Below are 21873 nucleotides of genomic sequence, written 5' to 3'. Positions count from 1 at the left end.
CATGATGTTAAGAAAACTGTCCTATTTTTGCATGTCCCTTCTGAACTTTTTTCTATTCTCTTCTTTATATATTTTAATTTTTCACTGATATTTTTCTTTCTTTTCTGTTTTTTTTAAATCACCCATTATTGCTATCGTTCCACTACCTTCCCCCAAATGAGAGCTCTCACTTATAACCATAAAGTATAATTTAGCCAAACAAGCCATTAGATTGGCCATGTCTGCATAGGGACATCTCATTTGGCATTCTCTAATCTAGCTTCTTCCCACCAGACTGGAAATGTACTTCTTCATTCTTTGAAAGTTTTGAAAGGTCACAAATTCATCTGAGTTCTGAAGTCTTTCAAATATGCTTTTATTTACATTATTGTGAATATTGCATAAAATATTCTCCCAGTGCCATTCACTACACTGTGTATCAGTTCATATGAGTCTTCCCAGGTTTTTTCTGATTCCATCATATTTGTATTTCTTATAACACAATAATATAATAATAATAATATAATTTATAATATAATTTATCCCTATGCCATAATTTGCTTAATCATTCCCCAATTGATGGGCATTCACTTTGTTTCCAGTTCTTTTCTACAACAAAAAGTGCCACTATTTTGTATATATATATATATATATATATATATATATATATATATATATATATATATATATATATATATATATATATATATGTATATATGAATCATTTTTCTACATCTTTGCCCTCTTTGGGAATATGAGCCTAGTAGAAGCATAACTGGGGCAGATAATATGTACAATTCAGTAACCTTGAAGTAGGGTTCCAAATTGCTTTCCAGAATTTTTGGACCATTTCAGCAACAGTGCATAAGGGTTCCTGACTTCTTATATTCCTTCCAACAACCATTTTCCTACTGACAATATCTGGTTTGGCTCTCCATTTCCCTTGGTGTTCCCACCTTTTCCTGAGAGGTTAAGGAGGGCGTGACCACCTGTGTCCCTTGAAGCAAGGGATACTTACAGGGTGCTTATAGAGAGCACTTACTCTGTGATTGATGAGATAATAGTTCTCTAGTTCATATGTACTTAGTGTGTTGTAATGATGTAATCATACTGAGGTATTTAAGGGCTGAGAGGATTGGAAATGAGACTCTCCATCTTTGACCATCCTGGTGGCTCTCCTGCCTCCTTCACTCCTCCACTAAAACCAAGGCTGGTCCCGAGATCCTCCAGGAGCTAGTCCAAACACTACATTTTGGTGCCTGAACAGGGACCTCCAAAAGGACACTACATAGAAGACAATATGAACTAATGCAATTATGTTGAAATAAATATTTACAAAACTAATACAAACAATTTAGAGGAGAGGCACTAGCATTAGGAAATGTCAGGTAGGTGCTGGTGTTTGAGATAAATTTCTAAGAAAATCAAGGATTCTAAAAGATAGAGGAGAGGATGGAGTGAATTTCAGACATGGGAGACAGCCCATGCAAAGACTTGGAGGCAGGAGATGAAATGTAATATGGGAAAACAGCAAGGAGGCTAATCTGGTTGTACCAAAGAAAGTGAAAAGAGAGTGTGCGCATAAAGGGAAGCAAAGTACAGTAACTGATGAATAATATTTAATGATATTGCCAATTTTGGTGACATTACCACTTTAATCCTATTCAATGAATTCTTTCTTTTTCATAAAGAAAATATGGATGGTGTAGATGTGAGATTCTCTATAATTTACATGCCTTTGCCTTATTTAATTTCTTAATGTTTCCTAGTATTTTTTCCTCTCTCCAATAACTTTGTGTTGCTTAGATTCATTGATTATAGAATATTTCATAAAAAGTCCCTTCTTCTGCAACAGATGTTGGAAATTAAGCTGCACTGATCGTTTAGGCAATCTTTTCTTTTTTTTAAGTTCAGTGTGATTGTTCCAAGTCAAGGTGACCGTTACATGAAATAACATTTCTTTTTATCCTTTGCCACCTCTTAAAAACAATTTTGTCAATTCCTTTTGCAAGTAAAGGCTTGCAATCTCTTCTCATTGGAGATTAATTTCCCAATACGCCATGCCTACATGAAGAGTGATACTGCCAGGAGTTTTTCTGAACTCAAAAGAGTCTTAGATCTCACACAAGAGGAAATCCTCTGAAGTCTTTAGTGTAGCAAGCTGGGGAAAAGGACATGATCTAAATGGCAACTCTTGTACATATTGGCTTATTCCCAGAATGTTTTTGTCCCTTTAATGATTGACCTCTCTCTGAATCTGGAATCATGGGCTTCTTTGTCAAACCTGGAAATCAAATGATCTCTCTTTTCCTAAGCTCTCTCATCTTTACCAATGAAGAAAATCTTATGCAAATAGGCCTTGAGCCTCTGATTATATTCTAGTTGCCTCTCTGAGAACTATTCTTCCATGTGTTTAAATGACACAAAAATAATGTATTCAGGTTTTGTTTGTTAAAAAGAATGTTAATTCTGACATGGTTAAGTTCTTCTAGTAGTATGTTAACTTACTGATCATCAGAAAAATACTTTACGTTACAACAATTTTTTTTAGGTAGCTTCCAAACTTTGATTCTTGTCATTCTCATCTTCTGCTACAATTATTGAAGTGGGAAAGGTTACTTTCTCTTTCTTCTTTTGTGGACAGCTTGTTGCTGAAACTTGAAAAGCCAGAAGCTTCCAGAGGCATGCGTTCCTTTGCCACTGGCTCTGAGAGTCCAAGTCTACTTTCCTCATGATGAGCTATCAATATAAAACTTGTAGTGGGTATACAATTATATATTTAAATAACCCTATAGTGAAATTGAAAATTAATCTTTTGGCCACAGAATCAGGAGACTTGGGTCCAAGCCCTGCGTTTTTCATATATTGGTTTTATGATCTTGGATAAGTTATCCAAGTTATCTTGGATCTCAGTTATCCAACTATAAGTTGGATGAAATCAGGCCCAGGAAAAAGTAATCTTTGTATCTAAAACATTTCACAACTAAGGATATTATGATGGAAAGAGTATTGGAAAGATTGCAAGAAGGCATCAGAAAAGTTTCATTTTAATCTTCACCAACCAGATAAAGTTGGTCTTTCTGGATCTCAGCTCCTAATTCTTAATCTGTAAAAAATGATCCCAAGGAGTAGAACAGATGATTTTTTTTGTGTTCCCTTCTAGCTCTTAATCAAATAATTTTAGAAACCTACATATTGACTTACTTCCCTCATCTGGAAAATGAAAATTATCATTTTTTTACCCAGCCCATCTTCAAGGTAGTTGTGAAGCCAAAATAAGAAGTAATCAATCTGAAAAGGTTGTGAAACAAGTATTTAAATGCAAATTATATTTCAATTTTAGAAGCTTCTGGTTAGGGAGATGCACACTTTTAATCTTACTTGTGGGATAATAAATGCAGATGAGTTATGCCTGTGTTGATTTTTTTAGTCTTCATTATTCTTTTGATATTTTAGAGGCTAAATAGTGAAGTCAAACCCAAGGGCACAGAGCTATTTAGAAGGAAACATATGGGAGAACACCTGTACATCTGAACTATTAGCAAGGTGGTTAATTATATGGTGAGGACTCAACTCATCATTAAAAGAAAATAATGATTTCTAAAGCATCTATCATTGAGCAGTATCGAGGCGCAGGGTTAACTAACAACGTCCTATAAATAGAATATTAATCAATAAATTTCATTCACTTAAATTTACCAAATGTACCAACTGTAAGGAACTATGCTACTTCTGGGGGATACAAAGATGTGGCAAACAGAGATCTAACCCCTACACGAATAATTAAGACACAGGATAGAATGAGATATATACAAAGGAAATATTCAATCACTAGGAGAGAAATAAGTGACCCCCAAAAAGGAATACAATATCTGCCTATGATGAGGGCAACCACTAGTCTTAAGGGGAAGCCTGTTCTTGAGGAAAGAAAGAGCAGAGTCCAAAATATGAGTGTAAAGCAAAAGCTGGGCCGGGACAGGGACTAGATTAACATAGTGAGTTGGGAACAAAAAGCCAGAGACTAGAATTTGTTTTTCAGACCAGGAAGGTCTATGCAGAGTTGAAGAAGGATATCAGAAGTGTTGTTGAAAGTACTATTTAGTTACCAATCATGAATTCTACTTTGAAAACCCAACAGTGAGTCTTCACAATCCCTGTTTTTGTCCGAAGTATAGGTCTGAGGAACTTTCTGGTTAATATGTTGGAATACCTCTTTGTTCCATTGTACTGATAAAACTATGAATTCAGGTTTCTGCCAGGGGGAAGAAATTAAGAAAAAGAGATGTCTAAGCTGTCTCAAAAGAAGGGAGGCATTTAGAAAAGAGGAAATTAGTGATGGGTTGTAGATTTAATCCAATAAGACAAAGGAGTATTTAGAAAGCTACTATGTAATGGCTCTGGTAAGAGCAAAGGAAGATTTAAGCTGGGGTAGTTGTAGATGAAGTGAAAAGATAAGGTGTGATATGAGAAAGATTGAGAAGATATAATCAATGTAAGTTGAAAATACTGTATTAGATGTATTGAGGGAGAGATAATGAAGAAAAAGATCACATGAAGATAGAAGTTCAGGTGACTTCATAGATAGCGATATTGCTTACAATAATACAAAAACTAGGGAAGAGAAGATGCATTCAGCTTTAGACTTACTGAGTTTGAAGTTCCAGTGGGACATATAGCTAGAGATATCCAAGAGATGGTTAAATAGACGTCTAAGAAATTTCTGTCAGAGAATGGGATTTAGATTTTTGGACAATGATTTAAGATACAGAAATGGCAAATTCCTGACCAGGAATGGAGTATATTGAACCAAGGTTGTGAGATATATTTACCTGATGTTTTGCAAACCCAATAAAAAGGATTTAAACAACAGAATCGATGTGAAATGAAGAAAAAACAATTATTTATATATCTAAATCTACCAAGAAAATAGGTACAACATAGGAAAATCAGTAGAAACAAATACAAAAGATGCAAAATTCCTCCCCCCTACCTAAAATAAAAACATTTTAAAAAAAATCTCAAGGAAACAAAAATTATCTGCAAAGTTCCACCTTTTAGGTATTTAGATAGATAAAGTTGATATTCTAACATAAAATGCAAGTTGTACTTCACAGCTATCACTAAGATTTGGTGGAATAAGATCCCTGCCTAGACAATGTCTTTGACTATGTAGACTTTATTCAAAAGAAGCAGAATATGTAAAAGGGGATAAGAATGGTTAACATTGCATATTAAAAGCATATTCATGAGAAAATCAAGGAAGCAGAAAAGAGAAAGTATTTTGGTGAAGATCAGCAGAGGGAGAAATAGAAGTGATTTTGTCATGGAATATATTACAGAACACCTGAGCAGAAAGAAGAAAAAGATGAAAACTCTGGGAAACTCTAAAGCTCGCACAGAGCTATGATAGAGTAGTGAGGAAAGATTTCAGTTATCCAGACATCTTCAGGAATACTCTTTCTTTCCAAATGAAGAGCAACCAATGAGTTCTTGACTTGCCCCTGTGATCATTTCATCCTTCAAAAAATGTGGAACCAGCCAGGAGAAATTCTTTTCTGGATATATTTCTAATGGGGAAAAATTGATTCTGCAGTAGAGATTATGGGAAGCTATTGGGGAAGTGATCATTTCCTTGTAGAGTTTATGATAGGGAAGGGTATAGCCAGACATCATTTGATATGTACCTTAGATTTTAGGAAAGTACATTTCAAAAGCTTTATATAAAATATGAAATTTCGACTGTCCTGGAAACAAAAGAACAAAAATGGATAGCTGGGAATTGGTTTCCTAAGGTAAGTTAGGAGATAGGAAGAGAGATGCTAGGACTTTCTAATAAATTCAAGTGGCCTAGCTGAGGTGGGCAACATGCTTAGATACTGAAAGAACTGACAAATGTGATTGACAAGCCAGTGTCAGTGATGTCTGAAAGATCATGAAGAATGGAAGAAGCACAATAGGACTGAAAAATAATATCCTTGTTTCCAGAAAATAGAGAATACCATCCGTAAGCCATAAGTGAATGTGTTTGATTTTGATTCTTGGGGAGATTCTAGAACAGATCATGCAAGATATGGTGAAGAAATACCTAATAGTAAAAGCAATCATTTCAAAAGTCTACCTCGGCTTCATCAAGAAAATGTCATGTCAGACTAAGCTGATTTCCCCTTTTGGGGAATAGTGTTTCAAACCAATGGATCAGGGGGGTTTGATAAAGAAACTTTCTCCGGGTTTTAAAAAAAATTGATAAAAGTATTTTTATTCATGTGGAAAATGTGGAGAGATATGGACTTGATGATAAAGCAGTTAAATAAATGTGGAACTGATTGAATAACCAGGATAAGAGAGGCTTTGCTAATGAATCAGTGTCAGCTTGGCAAGAACTTTCTGGTGGAGTATTCTGGGGATCCAAATTTAATCTCGTGATTATATGTATATCTTATGTACTACATATATACATAAATATATATGTATATATTATCATTGATTTGTATGACACAAAATTTGGAAAGTTAGATAAAACCCCGAAGGACAGAGAATTGGGCAAAAGAGTTAAATTGAATTCATTATGGCTGTGAGGTAGCTGAATGGATAGAATATTAAATCTGGAGTCAGGAAGACCTGAGTTCAGATCCAGGTATAGAGACTTACCAACTATGTGACCCTGAGCAAGTCATTTAACTCTCATTATGTTCAGTTTCCTCACCTGTAAAATAGTTATGATAATAGCATCTGTTTCCTAGATTGTTGTGAGGATCAAATCTTATGATGTTGATAAAACTTAAGGCACTATGTGCTGTTGATAACGATGGATAAATATAAAGTTTTATACTTGGGCTAAAAACATTGACTTCACAAATTAGAAAGGGGGAAGCTCTGGTTATCTAGCCGTTTTGTCTGGAAAAGATCTGTGTATTAAAATGAATGAGAGAAAAGAAAAACTTTACAAAATGATCATTATGTGCCAAGTTCCGGAAATACAAATAAAAAAGCAAGACAGTCCCTCCTCTCAAAGAGTTGGTGTGGGCATTTCAGTGGGGAAGTCAGCACAGTGAAGACCTTTCTGTCACATGGGAAGACGTCAGAATCCAGGAGGTGGAGGAGCACACAAGATCATTTCGTTTAATTAAAGCTTTTTATTTTTCAAAATATATGCACTGACAATTCTTCAAAATTAGCCCTTGCTAAACCTTGTGTTCCAGTTTCTTCATTCTTCTTTCACTCCCTCTTCTAGAGAACACAAGATCTTTAGTGTTATTTCTATTGATTAAAAAGCAATATCCATTTTTGATGTAGAACAAGATGACAATGCTTTTTTTTTCTAGGTTTTCATTAGTCCCTGAGAAGGCAGGGACTGCACTATCTGCAGAAGCAATTTCCAGTTCATGTTTTCCCAAAGGTTGATATCATGATAACTTCTACGGTTAGCTTAGAAACAGTGTTGGAGGTTCGTGGAATTGCTAGCTCCATAGATTAAGGACTTAGCTCTTGTTTTCTATTAGAATTTAAGGGGATGTGATGGCTGGGATGTTCAATGGGTGTTTGACTTGTCCTTTCTGATACATGACATTTGTTTCTATGTTCCTTAATGTTTCAGTTACGATGGCTTGTTTATTTTGATGGTAACAGTTGGCTGGCAGCTGACTGGGCCCTTTTCCACAAGGGTTGCTTCTTGGGATGCTGACTGTGGGAGCTGGTCTGGCAGCTAAGTTAGTAGTCTGCAGGATGCTTCTATTCATGGAGCCTTGGGATTATTGCACACCCAAATATGAGTCAGCAGCGTTATGAAGCATCTGAAGTAAATGTTGAGATCTTGGACTGCGTAAAGAGAGACATAGCTTCAGTGGAATAGGGAGGTCACAGTTCTTTTTAAAATTTTTTAAAATTTTTTTAAACTTTATTTTTGAAGATTTAAAAAAACTAATTTCAATTTTTTTCTTTTTTATTAATTTTATAATTATAATTTTTTTGACAACATATAAGCATGAGTAATTTTTTTATAACATTACCCCTTGTATTCATTTTTCCAGTTTTTCCCTCCCTCCCTCTACTCCCTCCCCTAGATGACAGGCAATCCCATACATTTTACATGTCTTACAGTATAGAGGTCACAGTTCTGAATATACTCTGCTCAGGTCAGACCACACCTGGAGTATTGCTTTGAGTCCTAGGTGCCATAGTTTAGAAAGGACGTTCACAAAAATGAGAACATATGAAAATATAAAGGGCCTTCAGTCCATGTCATATGAGGATCGTTGGAAGGAGTTGGGCACATTTTATTTAGAGAAAAGAAAGCCGAGGGGGAAGGATGTGATAAGTGCATTAAAAAAATGTGAATTAAAAAATGAAAACGAGGAAGAGGGGTCAACCTTGGCTTTGGCCCAATAGTGTCAAAATAAGAACATCAAGGGGCAGCTAGGTGGTGCAGTGGATAGAGCACCAGCCTTGAATTCAGGAGGACCCGAGTTCAAATCTGGTCTCAGACACTTAACACTTCCTAGCTGTGTGACCCTGGGCAAGTCACTTAACCCCAGCCTCAGGTGAAAAAAAAAAAGAAGAACATCAAGTAGAAGTTAGAGGTAAGAAAATTTAGGCTCGGTGTTGGAAAAGCAGTTTTTAGTAGCTATAGAAGCTATATTGTATACATAGAAGATATAGTAGCTATTCTAAAAGTAGAAGGAGATGCTTTGTAAGGTAAAGAGTTCTCTATCGTTTGAGGCCTTAAGAAATAAGTTACATTATCACTGCAGGATAATTTATAATGGGTTTTCTTTTATTTATAGTGGGATATTTGTTGAATTAGATGGCCAATGACATCCTTCCAATTCTAAAATCCTATGAAAAATAGCAAATTCAGGATTTGAATGCTAGGGACAGGATTTCATTTAGCAGCGAGGGTCTAGGTGAGAGAAGAAAGCATAAATATGTAGCAGTAATTGAATTCCTCTAGCTGTATTTGGACATTTCTGAGTGGCGGGAGAAGAGGAAGATGGTGAGAAGCACCCCAGTAGCAGCATGGTTAGTCTGGAAATGGTAGAATGAAAAAGTGGGAAGTCAAGGATATATGAGACTACATTATGGAAATGGCTGATGGGCTGGCTATTGAGTTATAACCGAGTAAGGTAGGTCGTGAGATCTGAAAAGGGTTTATGATATAGAAGAACAGGGAAGAATTTAGGAAACACCTATCACAGTGAGGGTGAAAAGTTTGTTTTGGGAAGAGAGTCGTGGTATTGGAAAGTCTAAAAGGGCTCAGATTTTGGTTAGAGAGAAGCAATTCATAATTGAATATGTGGGAAAAGGAATTCCAAGGGAAGGTCACATCTGGAAGGTAGATAAAATGCAGTAGAGATGGAATTCGCAGGAGTAGAAAAATTTAGGGAATTGAGAGGGTTTTAGAAGATATCATCCATGTCCTTTGAGAATATCAGGGGGAAATATGGAGAAACCCAGTAATAATATCCCTAAGTAAGGTGGAGGACAACTGGGAAGTCAGGTGGTAAGAAGCATTAACTTTAAAGAATGCTTAAGTGATGGAGGCAGAATAACACTAGAAGAATCAGAGGGTTAAAAAGATCAACATCATGTGAAGTGGAGCACTCAGGAAAAAAAAGAGATTAAATGTTGCTGGGAATTTGGCATTCTGGTGTAAAGCCAAGTTTCGATTAATGTGAAGAGGTAGAATGAGTGGAAGAGGAAGAAAATGATAAGGAATTCTAGTAAAGAGATGGGCTTTTCAAAGGGCACAATGAAATATGCAGGCCAAAGGAGGCTCATGGGAAGGGCACAGACCTGAAGTGTATAAGAGTGGAGAGGAGACCTTGAATTAGAATTAGAGGTGTTAGGCTTCTTACAAGGTGCTAAGTCACTGGGATGAATAGAGACAATAATAGAATGTAATGTTCTTTTTCTCTAGATTGTAATGCTTCTCTGGGAGCAGGTTTCTTGGGGAGCTTCTGGAAGCAGCCTTAGTTTCTGTTCAGTTCAATAATCCCCAATGCAGCCAGGAGTTAAAGTCCCAATCTTTTATTTTGTCTTTCAAAGTCCTGTTTCTTTTCCTGGGCCCAGTGAGCTTTCTTAGAGGCCTGTCTCTCTCTGCTTCCTGTGGGCTCTTGTCGGAATATCTCCGGCCAGCTTCAGCCTCTCCTCCTCCCAATGTCTCCAGCCAGCACCAAGGTAGACATGGGAATGAATATGACGCTGCCTCCAAGAGTGAGGGATTGTGGGTTTCTGCCTGGTGAATCTCCCTGAAGTCAATCCTAGTTCTGAATCTCCCAAAGTCCTGAGAGCTCTGAGAGCTTCCTGCTTATATATGGTCCACTGAGTGTACACCAATCATTTCATCACTAGGAAACCATTATTTATTGTGGGATTAAATCCATGCTAAACTCCCCCAGAATCTCCATCACTTCCAGTCAGTGCCTTGTCTCCAGTTCTGGCCCTTAATCTCCCTGTAGGGTCAGAGCCATCATACTGAATTAGATAATTATTGTCTCTATTCATTCCAGGGACTTAGCACCTTGTAAGGATCCTAACATAGAGGAATTAGGGGATAGGGAAGAAAATTGGGGGGTTGTCTTATCTGAAGAAGGGAATGAGCAGAAATGGGTTGGATTAAGGTAAAGTGACCCCCAAAGTGTATCGAGAATCTTAACTGTTGAGGCAATAGGGAGTTAGTTTCCTGCCTAAAAGGGAACATGAGATTGAGAAAAGAGCCCATGTCTTGGAATTGTGAGTATCAATCCTGGCTTCTTATTAGTCAGTATGACCATGGCTATGTCATTTGAGCTTCCTGTACCTCTGTTTCTTCAAGTGATAATGCAATTAAATGAGTAATTGCTAAGTAATGATGATGACACAGGCTAAGTTCAATCGATTGGTAAATTGGTAGATTAAGACAGTTCTGTGCTGCGCTGCGGGGGGAAGGAGGGAAGTGCAGGAGACGTTTCAAACAGCCTCCTGCCTCCAGAAGTGGAAGGGCCTTAGAGGCTTCCCGGCCACTTCATTTCTGAGAGAAAAAAATTAAGACAGAGTCCCAGGGACTTCCAGTCCAGGTGGATGGGGCAGCGAGCCATCTGTTACTCCTTGTGGGGCTCTCAGCGCCCCGGAACTTCAGAGAGCTCCCCGGGGGCCGCGGGACTTGGAGAAGAAGCTCCGCGGACGAGCCGGGCTCCCCAGGAGCCCGAGGGATCCCGCTGGTAAAAGTGGAGGTGACACAAAGCGGCGCGGAGGGAAGATGGGAGTGATGGGCTTTTCCGCAGAAGAGCTTCCGTGACCAGTAGGTGGCGGAGTGACCCCAAGTATCGCTCGTCTCCAAGCGGCTCCCCTCCGCCGGGCCGGCCCCGCCCTCGGGCCCCAGCTGCTCGCCCTGCCCCTCGCTCTTAGTTCTTTTGCCCACTTCTCTGCTCGCTCTGCCCCCTCCCCCCGCCTCAGGAGCCGAGGATTTGGCGCCTCGGGGGACCTTGGGCTTTATGGGCCGCCCCCGGCTGCACCCGTGGGGGAGACGGGAGGAGACGTGACCGTGATACAGATCACCAAACAGTCCGGGTGTGTTCGGACCCGGGGCTTCTGAGTCTAGAACCCGGCCTCCGTTCCTCAGCCCACCCTCCCGCGCGCCCGGTCTCTTGCCGTGGAGCGTCCTTCGTCCCCGCCCCCCCTCCAGGTCCCAGACTCTGAGACCCCGAAGCTTCCGCTTCTCCTCCGGCTATCCAGGGGCCCCGTGTCCGAGGGTGCTGACCACAGGGGCTCCCTCCACCTCGCGCGCTTCTCTGCTCCACCAGCAAGGGGGGCGCCCGGGGGGTGAGCAGGTGGACACCCCCCGCTGGGAGAGCTTCCAGAGAGGCGCCCGGCTCGCTCTCCTGCCTCTGGGAGCGTTGAACTAACTCCGAGGCGGGACAGAGATTCTGGGGAGACGGGACAGAGATTCTGGGGGAGACGGGACAGATTGTCGGGGAGACGGGACAGATTCTGGGGAAACGGGACAGAGATTCTCGGGGAGACGGGACAGAGATTCTCGGGGAGACGGGACAGAGATTCTGGGGGAGACGGGACAGATTCTGGGGAGACGGGACAGAGATTCTCGGGGAGACGGGACAGAGATTCTCGGGGAGACGGGACAGAGATTCTGGGGGAGACGGGACAGAGATTGTCGGGGAGACGGGACAGAGATTCTCGGGGAGATAGTTCAAAGATTCTGGGGGAGACGGGAACGAAATTTCCTCCTCGCCTAAAACGCCCCGAGGGAGGAACGGCCGGGCTCCCCGAGGAGCAAAGAGAGGTGTCCCCCTCCTGCAGATCCCTGCCCCGGGCCTTCCTCTTCTCCCCAACCCCGCCGGGCGTCCTTCGAGGGCTTCGGCCCCGGCAGGAGACGCGAGGAGGGAACGCCTGCGCTGCCCCCTCCCCAGCCCTGTCCTCGTCCCCCCATTTCCTCTTCCTTTCCCTCCTTGCCTCCGCCTTCCCCGCTCTTCCCCTCCCCCTTCCTGTCTCCCCTCCCTCTGTCACCCCCTCCCTCTGTCACCCCCTCCCTCTGTCTCCCCCTCCATCACCCCCTCCCTCTGCCTCTCCCTCCCTGTCTCCCCTCCCTCTGTCTCCCCCTCCCTCTGCCTCCCCCTCCGTCTGTCTCCCCCTCCCTCTGCCTCCCCCTCCCTCTGTCACCCCCTCCCTCTGCCTCTCCCTCCCTGTCTCCCCTCCCTCTGCCTCCCCCTCCGTCTGTCTCCCCCTCCCTCTGCCTCCCCCTCCCTCTGTCACCCCCTCCCTCTGCCTCTCCCTCCCTGTCTCCCCTCCCTCTGCCTCCCCCTCCCTCTGTCTCCCCCTCCCTCTGTCACCCCCTCCCTCTACCTCTCCCTCCCTGTCTCCCCTCCCTCTGTCACCCCCTCCCTCTGTCTCCCCTCCCTCTGCCTCCCCCTCCCTCTGTCACCCCCTCCCTCTGTCTCCCCCTCCATCACCCCCTCCCTCTGCCTCTCCCTCCCTGTCTCCCCTCCGTCTGTCTCCCCCTCCCTCTGCCTCCCCCTCCCTCTGTCACCCCCTCCCTCTGCCTCTCCCTCCCTGTCTCCCCTCCCTCTGCCTCTCCCTCCCTGTCTCCCCTCCCTCTGCCTCCCCCTCCCTCTGTCTCCCCCTCCCTCTGTCACCCCCTCCCTCTGTCACCCCCTCCCTCTGCCTCTCCCTCCCTGTCTCCCCTCCCTCTGCCTCCCCCTCCCTCTGCCTCCCCCTCCCTCTGTCACCCCCTCCCTCTACCTCCCCCTCCCTCTGTCTCCCCCTCCCTCTGTCACCCCCTCCCTCTGTCTCCCCCTCCCTCTGTCACCCCCTCCCTCTACCTCTCCCTCCCTGTCTCCCCTCCCTCTGTCACCCCCTCCCTCTACCTCTCCCTCCCTGTCTCCCCTCCCTCTGTCACCCCCTCCCTCTGCCTCCCCCTCCCTCTGTCTCCCCTCCCTCTGCCTCCTCCTCCCTCTGCCTCCCCCCGCCTCTCCCCTGCCCACGGCCAGCTCTGAAATACGGCTCAAGTTGGGAAGTGGCGGCCGCAGTTGGCGCCGGGGCGGGCGGCTCGCTCTCGTTCCGCGGAGTGATCGCTGCCCGCGGGGATCGTCCCGGGTGGGGCGGCGGCGGAGAGCCGAGCTGGGGCTCCGCTTCTTGGGCGTGGAGGAGAGGCTGGAGGCTGCAAGCGCGGACGGCGGGCGGCCGGGAGCCCCGGCCCCCCTGAGTCTCCGCCCCCCCCCCCCCCACGCGGTTTCCAGGCACCCAGCCCCAAACCGAGGCGGGCAGGTGGCCCGAGCGAGCGGGAGGCGCCCCGCCCCCGAGCCCGACCTTTCTTCGGGCTCCTGCCTCCCGCCCCTCTCCCTCCCTTCTCCCGATTCCTTTTTGTCGTGCGCGAGCCTCCCCCGGTGCCATGCCAGCGGCTCCCCGGGCGAAGATTTCGGCTGGGGATGTAGCCACAACCGAGGCGTAATATGGGTGGGAATCACTCCCACAAAAGTCCGGTGTTTGATGAAAACGAGGACGGTAAGTGCGGAGCTGTCCGTGGTTCCATTGTCTCGGCCCCTCTCCGCCCTCTGCCCGGCCGCGCCGCTCTGCCCCTGGCCAGGTGGGCTCCCCGGGAGGGCTGGGCGGCCAGAGGTCGGGCGCGGAGCGGGGAAGGAGGCTTGTGGGTTCCGGCCGGTTCCGGATCGCGGGTGTGCTGGGCGTGTGGCTGTGGGTGCAGGTGTGCCGGGGACCTTCTCTGGCAATTTGGAAAGAACCGAAATCGCGACCTGGTCTAATGCCGTGCTTCCTGAGAAGCGGATTTGCTTCGAAGTCGAAGCCAGAGCAAGATCCCGGACTCGGTACTCGGCCAGAAGCCAGCCGTCGTGCTGCGGTGGCAGGGCAGCGAAACTGGGCACTGGGTTCTAATCCTGCTTTTGCCAACACCCTTTTCTCAGAACCTGTTTCCCAACTTGTGACTCCTGGCTTTGAATCCTGAATCCAATTAACATGATCAAAGGGACTAATTAATAAGACGCGTTGCCGTGTGTGTGTGTGCGGGGGGGAAGGGGGGGAATTGCAGATCAGGCTTTCCTGCATGTCAAAGCTGGGGATTGAAGTAAATGTCTCCCAGGTCCTTTCAAACTTTTTTTTTTTGTTGTTGTTGTCCTAAGTACTTTCTTTGGTGCTGGAAAGGACGGCTGATTTATTTCAGCAACTTTGCATTTCGTTTCTTGTTTGTCTGCAATGTAGCCTGTCCTTGGAGCGATGGGATACTTCAAGTTCCTTCATTTTCCTAAAGCAAACTTTCCTTGATGGAGCACACTATTGTGATCATGAAAAGACTCGCTTAGATAGATACAAGACTCAGTGTGTTGGCAAATCGCAGGTGGGATAAACACACAGAGCAAGGAAGCACAGAAAGGATGATGGTCTGCTGCTCAAAAATGGTCTTTGCTTTTAAATCTTAAACTTCCGCATGCATGTGGGGGCTGAAGCATATGGCTCAAGACAGCACATTTAGAAACAAATCCCCTTCCTCAGGAGCATCTGCACATAGTATTGTTGGGACTGTTCTGTACCCAATTTCATATTGAAAGTCAGTATTTTTTTATTTATTTTTTTTTTAATAATCAAGGATCCTAAGAAACTTTAGTGGCCTTTTTTGAGGGGGGTAGATTAATTAGAAATAATCTAATGAAAATCATGTGCTAATTAAGAATTCTTATCAGCTGTATTTAAGTAGCCTGGGGTATTGCAGTTTCATAGGGAAAAAAATAAGCTCTAATTTTGGTCATTGTGTTGTATGCATCTGTAAAAAGAGCTGTTAACCATTTTGTCTTGGAGCCCTATGGAAGTCTGATAAATCTCGTGAATCCCTTCTGAGAAAGATGTTTTTAAATGCATAAACTAAAACACATAGAATTATGAAGGAAACTCACTTACTTTGAAATATAATTATGTAAAAAATTCACAGACGCCAGGTTAAGAATCTCTGATTCTTATTTTATCAGATTCTTGTTCTTAATTTTTTTTTGTTGTGACCAGAATCTGCAATTAAGTTCAAATCAGTTTAATAAGTCTTTATTAAGAATTTACTTCGAGCAAAGCATTGTGTTAAGGGCTAGGGAACAGACAAAAGAGTAAGAATAGCCTCTCTCCTAGAAGAATTTTCATTTCTACATTGATTTCCACTACCGCTCAAACAGTGTATATTAACAAATCCTGAACACTTTATAACTTTAGGGAATTTCCTTGAGACACTAAGAGGTTCAATGACTTGTTTGTTAGCATATATCAAAGACAGGACTTGAACCCAAGTCTCAATTTCCAAATCCATTCTTCAGCTCTATTTTTCCAAGCTTCACTTTGTGTAATATAAATTAAAGCATAATATAAATATAAATATGAAATAAATAAAATAAGATACTTAGTCTGGATTATGCAGAACACATGATTGGGTTCCTTGGTCTTGGCTGTGTAGGGTCTAAAAACTAGTTAATTTATTTTATAATAAATATGCATATCTATTTATATATCTTTGGAATGGAAGAATGCTATGTTTCAGAAATAGAAAAAAGGAATTGTACTGGTAATCTTATTAATATAGGGAACTTCCTTATATTAATTCCTACCAGTACAATATTTTCACCTTTTGCAATTCAAAATATTAGAGATTTGTTTAGATTTCAGGCTATTGAAGTGATGAATGATTTGTTCAGGGTGACAGAGGCAGTTTTGAACTTAAATCTTCTTGCTTTCAAGATCAGCTTTTTTTTAAAATTGAAAACAAAGTCACTTTATTATAAATTTTTTGACAATATATATGCATGAGTAATTTTTTTATAACATTATCCCTTGTATTCATTTTTCCAAATTTTCCCCTCCCTCCCTCTACTCCCTTCCCTGGATGACAGGCAATCCCATACATTTTACATGTGTTGCAGTATAACCTAGATACAATATATGTGTGTAAATCCAATTTTCTTGTTGCACATTAATTATTAGCTTCCGAAGGTATAAGTAACCTGGGTAGATAGACAGTAGTGGTAACAATTTACATTCACTTCCCAGTGTTCCTTCTCTGGGTGTAGTTGTTTCTGTCCATCATTGATCAACTGGAAGTGACTTGGATCTTCTCTATGTTGAAGATATCCACTTCCATCAGAATACATCTTCATATAGCATTGAAGTGTACAGCGATCTTCTGGTTCTATTCATTTCACTCAGCATCAGTTGATGTAAGTCTCTCCAAGCCTCTCTGTATTCGTCCTGCTGGTCATTTCTTACAGAGCAATAATATTCCATAACCTTCATATACCATAATTTACCCAACCATTCTCCAATTGGTGGACATCCTTTCATCTTCCAGTTTCTAGCCACTACAAAAAGGGCTGCCACAAACATTTTGGCACATACAGGTCCCTTTCTCTTCTTTAGTATTTCTTTGGGGTATAAGCCCAATAGCAGCAATGCTGGATCAAAGGGTATGCACAGTTTGATAACTTTTTGGGCATAATTCCAAATTGCTCTCCAAAATGGCCGGATTCTTTCACAGCTCCACCAACAATGTATCAGTGTCCCAGTTTTCCCACATCCCCTCCAACATTCATCATTATTTGTTCCTGTCATCTTAGCCAATCTGACAGGGGTGTAGTGGTATCTCAGAGTTGTCTTAATTTGCATTTCTCTGATCAGTAGCGATTTGGAACACTCTTTCATATGAGTGGAAATAGTTTCAATTTCATCATCTGAGAATTGTCTGTTCATATCCTTTGACCATTTATCAATTGGAGAATAGTTTGATTTCTTATAAATTAGGGTCAGTTCTCTATATATTTTGGAAATGAGGCCTTTATCAGAACCTTTAACTGTAAAAATATTTTCCCAATTTGTTACTTCCCTTCTAATCTTGTTTGCATTAGTATTGTTTGTACAGAAACTTTTTAATTTGATATAATCAAAATTTTCTATTTTGTGATCAATAATGATCTCTAGGTCTCCTCTGGTCATAAATTCCTTCCTCCTCTACAGGTCTGAGAAATTGACAATTCTCTGTTCCTCTAATCTATTTATGATCTCATTCTTTATGCCTAAATCATGGACCCATTTTGACAAGATCAGCATTTGATTCATTGCAGCATGTTGACTCTCATCCTTTAAATTTTTTCTATTAATAGCATTTTATTTTCAAAATACATGCACAGATAGTTTTTAACATTCACCCTTGAAAAACTTTGTATTCTAGATTTTTTAAGCCTCCCTTCCTCCAACACCTCCCCTAGACAGTAAGTAATCCAAATGTTAAATATTGTAGGTTTTCTATACATATTTTGATATTTATTCTATTGTACAAGAAAAATCAGATCAAGAAATAAACAAATGAGAAAGAAAAAAAAACAAGCAAAGGACAAGAAAAAGGTAAAAAATACTATGCTGAGATCTACACTTAGTCCCTGCAGCTCGAATCACCTCATTGTTGAAAAGAACCAAGTCCGTCACAGTTGATCATCACATAATCTTGTTGTTGCTGTGTTCTCTTGGTTCCATTCACTTCATCTAGCATCACTAAGCTCTCCAGGCCTTTCTGCAGTCATCCTGCTGATCATTTCTTACAGAATAGTAATATTCTATCACATTCATTTATCATCACTTATTCAGCCATTCCCCAACAGATTGACAACCACTCACAGTTCCTTGACTCTACCAAAAGGGCTGCTACAAACATTTGTGGGTCCTTGCTCTTTTTTATGATCTCTTTGGGATACAGACCCAGGAGAGACACTGCTGGATCAAAGAGTATGTACAGTTGGATAATCCTTTGGCATAGATCCAAATTGCTCTCCAAAATAGTTGGACAAGTTTACAGTCCCACTAGTAATGCATTAATGTCCCAGTTTTTACATTACCTCCAACATTTAACATTATTTTTCCTGTCATCTTAGCTAATCTGTGGCTCATCTTTTATGAAAGCAGTGCTAAATATGTAATAGCTATTTGTTACCAAACTGTTTCTTTGTCAAATCAAATGTTCCTTAAAAATGTTCTGTGACTCATTCTGAAAGCTGTGTAAGTTACTTGTGGTGGTAGAGGTTGACTACTTATTCAGTGGTTTGTAAAATACAAAGCTAGGACCCTCTTCCTCTAGCTTAGTTCCAGCTCCTTTTAATTTCTCACTGCTCAAATATTAGCTTCCCTCACCCCGTGCCCCGTTCTACCAGAAACATCAGGTTTTTCATTTACTTTCCTGTCAGTGGGTAAGCACACGGGACACTACAGTCTATTAGTGTCTCTTCTTTCATGCATTTTAGCTATGTGTTGTGAAATCAGTTGAAAAGGAGTAAGGAAAAGTATACAGGAGTCAAGGATGGCTTCATTTATGTTAGGGGAGGGAAAGTAAAGTGAGCTTGTCAAGTTGGTTTATGTCTTTTTGATCCGTTCTGTAATGGGTCAGAATCAGGACGAAAGCTGTCTATTATAGTAGATTGGACGGTAATTGATCTGTCAAAATCTTGTTTTAGTTTAAAACCTAATATTTGGGGTTGCACTTTAATGTATGACTCTATTATTTTGGGTCTGATGTGACTGTAGGAAAATATTAAGATTTCTTAGCCATGACTTGATCTTTGCTTTAAGTCTTAAAGGCTGCAAGAATAAACAAATTTAATTATTAAAGAAATTGTCATTATCCTAGGGTGAATATCCAAATGTCAGGATGATTTTTATTTCTGGATATATTTTTTATTTTAAAAATGTATGATTTTCATTAGCCTTGAGTTGCTGGGGACAAAAAGCATTTATCACATAGAGACCCTTCTTCTGGTAATGATCCCTTCTGTGGCGAGTTAAACTATTCCTCAGATGCCAAACTTACTGTCAAACACCAAGCCAATTTTAGAAATCTTGTCAGCTCTGTAATATCTGCCAGAGTTTGTATTCCATTGGCATAGCCACCAAGACCATGCAAGGATGAAGCATAGGAAAAACATGTTAGTGGAAGACACCTGTGGATGGTGATTATCTGGTGGGACCAGATCAGTCAATAAACATTTATTAAATGTCTGTTCTGTGCTAGGCTTTGAGAACAGGAAAAATGAAACCAACTAAAACCTCATCACTGCCGTGTTGCACGATGAATAGTAGATGAATGAATTTCTGATGACCTAACACTTTACAATGCCATCATAATTGTGCAAAGAACTAGAGCTGCCTTGATATATAGACATATGTTTGCTGCACAGGATGTAGACTGAATCTCCTGGCTACCCATGGAGATCGGTCTTCCCTTGATTTTCTAGCTATATTTCTTCCATCACTAAGAGTTTAAATAAGGAAAGTGACATTGGTGCACCATTGTGGAAACATGTGGACTTGTTTCATATGTCAATTGGAAAACGGAAGAAAATTTAACAAAAAGTCTCTTTAAAAAACAAACAAGATATTTATGAAATATCCAAATACCTGTCACAAAAGTGTGTGTGTGTGTGTGTGTGTGTGTGTGTGTGTGTGTGTGTGTGTGTGTGTAGGTTGTTGTCATTGTTTGAACTATGTTTTTAAATGCTAAATTCTTGCTGTTAATCTTCTCATTGTCACTTAACTATTTCTTTTTAATTATTTTTTCCCCTGGATGTCAAAATGTTGTGCAAAACATTAGGCAAAAAGAGCCTTGATAGGATGAAGGCATAGGGATTCTTAAGTTGGGATCTGTGAACTTTTTCCATAATTGTCTTTCAATATAATTGTTTTTTCTTTATAATCCTATGTATTTGAATTTAGGCATTTAATTTAGCATCTCAAGGAGATTTCCTCAATTGTGACAGGTAGATACACTGAAATCTACCAGAATTGAGAGAATCTTTCTGTTAGATCTTAAATTTACTGTATGAGTTTGGGCAAACCCTGTACTCTCTCTGGACCTCAGTTTCAAAACCTGGGGAAAAAAGATAACTATCCTGACTTGTTTCTAGGGATTAGGAATTTGACAAGTTGAAAGTATTACTAAAAAAAGTCAATATAATTTCAATTACAGTTGATTAAAGTGTTTGCATTAATATGTCACTGTAGTAATGAATAGATAGGGCAGTTTTTTGGGGAACAGTAGAGACCTGGGTTTGTAGCTGTGGTTATTCATTGTTGGTTTTGCAAAAATGTAGATAGGTTTCATTAAGTAGCTTTTCTGTCCGGGGAATTATGCTAATTGTTTGGGGAGAGTAAAAGATAGGAAAATATGATTTTCTTGTGGAAATAATTATTTCTGTTACAATGATGCTGTTTATAACTAACAATTGTTTTGTCTTTATGGTTAATGAAGTATATACATTATGTCTCTTGAGCTTGAAAATAACTCTATGACCAAAGTAGTACAGATGAGCAAACAGAGGCCTAGAGAGAAGAGTAACTTTTATATTGTCCTGAAGCTAGTCCATGTCTGAGTCAGGATTTGAATCCAGATCTTCTAAACTCAAATGGAGTCCTTTTTCCAGTTTAGCACATCTTTGTAACTCTGGCAGGAGGATACGACATGTATCCAATTTGTTACAATATGAAATAACTGCAGGTATATAGGTGGTGGAAAAGAAGGGCTTGTTGGTGTCTGGAATAGGCTGGAAAGAGCAGGAACACTTCTTGGAAGGGCTGATGGCATTTCATCTTGACGCAGTAGGAAAGGACGCAGGATTAGTGAAGGCAGAAGGAGGAGATCCCAGGACCTCGGCAAGGGGTGCACATTGGGTGGGGGCCGCGTGCTGACTGGACTTTCTCATGGAATAGAGAAGATGGCTGGTAGCTTGATGGGGAAGGACTGAGGGTCTGAGCATGTTTGTAGAATGATAGAGAGATGGGCAATGCGATAAGTTTTAGAATTTACTCCATGTTGGGGTCCCATGTGGGCAGCTGGGGGATACAGTGGATGAAGCCCCAGGCTTGAGTCAGGAAGACTCATCCTCCTGAGTTCAGATCTAGCCTCGGACACTTGCTGGCCAAGTAAGCGAGTCACTTAACCTTCTTTGCCTCAGTTTTATCATCTGCAAAATGAGCTTGGAGAAGGAAATGAAAGTCAGGGCCGATACCTCTGCCAAGAAAACTCCAAATGGGGTTATGGCGTTGGACCCAACGGGTGAGTCATTTGTGCTACTGTCCTCGCAGTGCCTTTTCCATTTGGATAATACGTGGAGGATGGTTATGGTTTTTAATTTTAAAATTTTCAATAGATTTCCTTGTTTGTCCGTTACATAATAATATCCTTGGAAATAGAACATGTGACTTAGATTTAAACTTCCCTCCTTTTGTCTGGGGCAGATTCTTTGGCGTCCTCACGCAGCCAGATTTATCTCATAGGCTTTCCTTGGGGGTCCATGGCGCATTTGCCAAGCTTGACTCCCCCAACACACACACACACACACACACACACACACACACACACACACACACACACAAGCAGTAAGC

General features: G+C 41.6%; 1 protein-coding gene across 4 annotated transcripts in view; it reads left to right on the top strand.

Moving 5' to 3' along the window:
• The window catches only part of STK32B (serine/threonine kinase 32B), a 351540-nt gene that overhangs the window by 26835 nt on the left and 302832 nt on the right, over nt 1-21873 (top strand). The window contains exon 1 of one of the 4 annotated variants that reach the window (XM_074276560.1): nt 13704-13971. The exons of the other annotated variants lie outside the window; for them this stretch is intronic. Coding sequence (XP_074132661.1) covers nt 13920-13971 — 52 coding nt within the window. The 5' untranslated portion in view covers nt 13704-13919. Of the gene's footprint in view, nt 1-13703; nt 13972-21873 lie in introns of those variants that run through there. 4 annotated transcript variants of the gene reach the window in all.

The sequence above is a fragment of the Sminthopsis crassicaudata genome, chromosome 6, assembly GCF_048593235.1.
Source record: "Sminthopsis crassicaudata isolate SCR6 chromosome 6, ASM4859323v1, whole genome shotgun sequence".
Lineage (NCBI taxonomy): Eukaryota > Metazoa > Chordata > Mammalia > Dasyuromorphia > Dasyuridae > Sminthopsis > Sminthopsis crassicaudata.
The sequence above is the reverse complement of the archived record's forward strand: the minus strand, read 5'-3'. Positions and strand labels throughout refer to the sequence as shown.